At 34.5% G+C, this 2411-nt stretch overlaps 1 protein-coding gene across 11 annotated transcripts in view; it reads left to right on the top strand.

Annotated features, from left to right (window-relative positions):
- Positions 1–2411, top strand: part of LOC106870442 (dedicator of cytokinesis protein 3) — a 274705-nt gene that overhangs the window by 248050 nt on the left and 24244 nt on the right. For 7 of the 11 annotated variants that reach the window (XM_014916529.1, XM_014916531.1, XM_014916528.1 and 4 more), the window contains one exon: positions 1909–2040. The exons of the other annotated variants lie outside the window; for them this stretch is intronic. In XM_014916529.1, coding sequence (XP_014772015.1) covers positions 1909–2040 — 132 coding nt within the window. The remainder of the gene's footprint in view (positions 1–1908; positions 2041–2411) is intronic. 11 annotated transcript variants of the gene reach the window in all.

Genomic DNA, 2411 nt, shown 5'->3' with positions numbered 1-2411 from the left:
TATATATATATATATATATATATATATATATATATCACAGCATTGACCAGACCATCAGATGATGTTAAACACTGCTGGCCACAATGCACTTCCAATTCTGTGTTGATTGCGCCATTCTTTTCCATCTTGACCGAAATTGCTTAACTAAATTGTCTTCTCACCATCATGGAGGCCTTCCAAATGGCCTTTTTCCATCTCTTGGATACCACTGGGCAACTGCACAGGTCCACCTGTTGTCTGTGAATCTGGCAATGTATCCATTGTGCTTTTAGTATTCTGCGATCACATCGTCCACTCCATTCTTGAATCATCTCATTTTGAATATTATTATTTTCATCAGTCCTTTACATGTGTGTGTGTATGTGTGAAGCCAAGTGAAATTATAGTTGTGGCCATTATCGGTGTCATATAACTGGCACCTGTGCTGGTGGCATGTAAAAAGCACCTTTCAAGAGTTGGGCGTCACAGAGACAATTTGGCCAATGCCATTGTTGCATAACTAACACCTGTGCCAGTGGCATGTAAAAAGCATCTTATGAACATTGGGCCTCATGGAGGCAATGACAAATGACCGAGACCTTTGGCATTATGTCATGCTTGAGAAGAAGACCCATCAAGCCAATTGAAATCATAGTTATGGCAGACACTGGTGTTACACAACTGGCACCCATGCCAGTTGCATGTGAAAGCACCCATTACACCCTTGGAATGGTTGTTGTTAGGAAAGGCATCCATCTGTAGAAACCATGCCAACTCAGACTAGAGTTTGATGCAACCCCTAAGCTTCCCAGCCCTGGTCAAACTGTCCAACCCATGCCAGCATGGACAACAGGCATTAAATGATGATGATGATGATATTTATGATTGATTGATTAAAACATTAATATTAAACCCTGACTGCATTTAACCACCATACATCAACTCATGTCTTTATTGTCTAGTTGTCTTCTCATTTGTTTTCTACTCAACATTTCATATAAATAAATTGGATTAATGGGCAAAATCTTACCAAATACCAGGTATTTATACCAGGTGTCACAATGTATTGTATATGGCTACTTCTGTTTCGCACCGGAAGCCACTGGTCAATAACTGTAAAAGACAGTCCGTTTGATGTTGTATGTATATAACTATTTAAGTTTGTGACAATGTATTGTTTGCTATTGTGAAGAAGGTTCTGTAATATCTTTAAAACTGAATTCTATTTTAGGTTATTGATTCCACCATCAAGTAACAGGAACCACTAATTCCAACTAAATATTTCTCTTTACTAGACATAACTTTATGTGTCTTCATCTTGTTTTAATTCTCTAACAATAACATCTTATTCATGATTCAATGTGGCACTCTCTTGTATAGTTTATACACCCTGAGTTCTTCTGCTGTTGCTTCTGTTATCTCTCCTAGTTTCAGAACCAAGCACAGACTTCTTTTTACTGCTTATAGAATCAAATTAATTTTTCTTCTTAACAGATCATAAATGTTTAGTTTTCTTTTTCGCACTCTCAGTCAATGAAAGTAAATCTAATCCATAATTATTCTGTCTCTTTATGTTACATCTGTATTCTGTCAAAACACGGCCATACTTGTTCAACCAACTTCGTTAAAGCAGACCAAAACAAGAAAAAAGAATTCTCATTGAGAATGAGATTTGCCATGGCCTCAGTGAAAACTGTTAATTCTATCCATCTATCTGAGTATATATACTAACACATATGTATATATAATCTTGAAAATATATATATGTGTATATATATATATATATATATATATATGTATATATATGTATACATATATATATATATGTATGTATGTATATTTGTATAGATAGATAGATAGATATAGATTTATATATATATATATATATATATTACACACTAACTTCTCTAATTTACTAACACACTGTAGGAATCTGAGTTGCCAACTTTGCCTGATAAACAGCGCTCTTTGAAACTGCCAGTGCCGTTACCACCACAGCTCCCTAAAAGGAGTCGACCACATTCATTTGTTGCTACTGGATCCTCACTAATCCAGTTTAAGGTGTGTCAATATTGTAGTCAATCGAACCCTTTTTTTCGTGATTGCTTTCTTCCTAAATGGCGTCTCCTCTCATTCTTCTGCTTTTGCTTTTTCTTCTCAAAAGAAAATAAATTTTTTAAATTTTCTTTCTCTTCTTACCCTAAATATATTTTTCTTTACGTTTCCCCACCTCTGTTTCCATCCTCGGTTCTTCGATGGTTGTTTTCCTGTATTTTCTTTTACCCTTTGATTTCTTTAATTGATTTTTTTTATTTATTATTTCTTTTGTTCTTCTTTCAGCTCTTTTCAATTCTTTCATTTCACTGAAACATTTTTACCCCTTATTAATTTAATTTAAGGTTTCATTTATTTATACTATACATATGCATGCG

The sequence above is a fragment of the Octopus bimaculoides genome, chromosome 6, assembly GCF_001194135.2.
Source record: "Octopus bimaculoides isolate UCB-OBI-ISO-001 chromosome 6, ASM119413v2, whole genome shotgun sequence".
Lineage (NCBI taxonomy): Eukaryota > Metazoa > Mollusca > Cephalopoda > Octopoda > Octopodidae > Octopus > Octopus bimaculoides.
The sequence above is the reverse complement of the archived record's forward strand: the minus strand, read 5'-3'. Positions and strand labels throughout refer to the sequence as shown.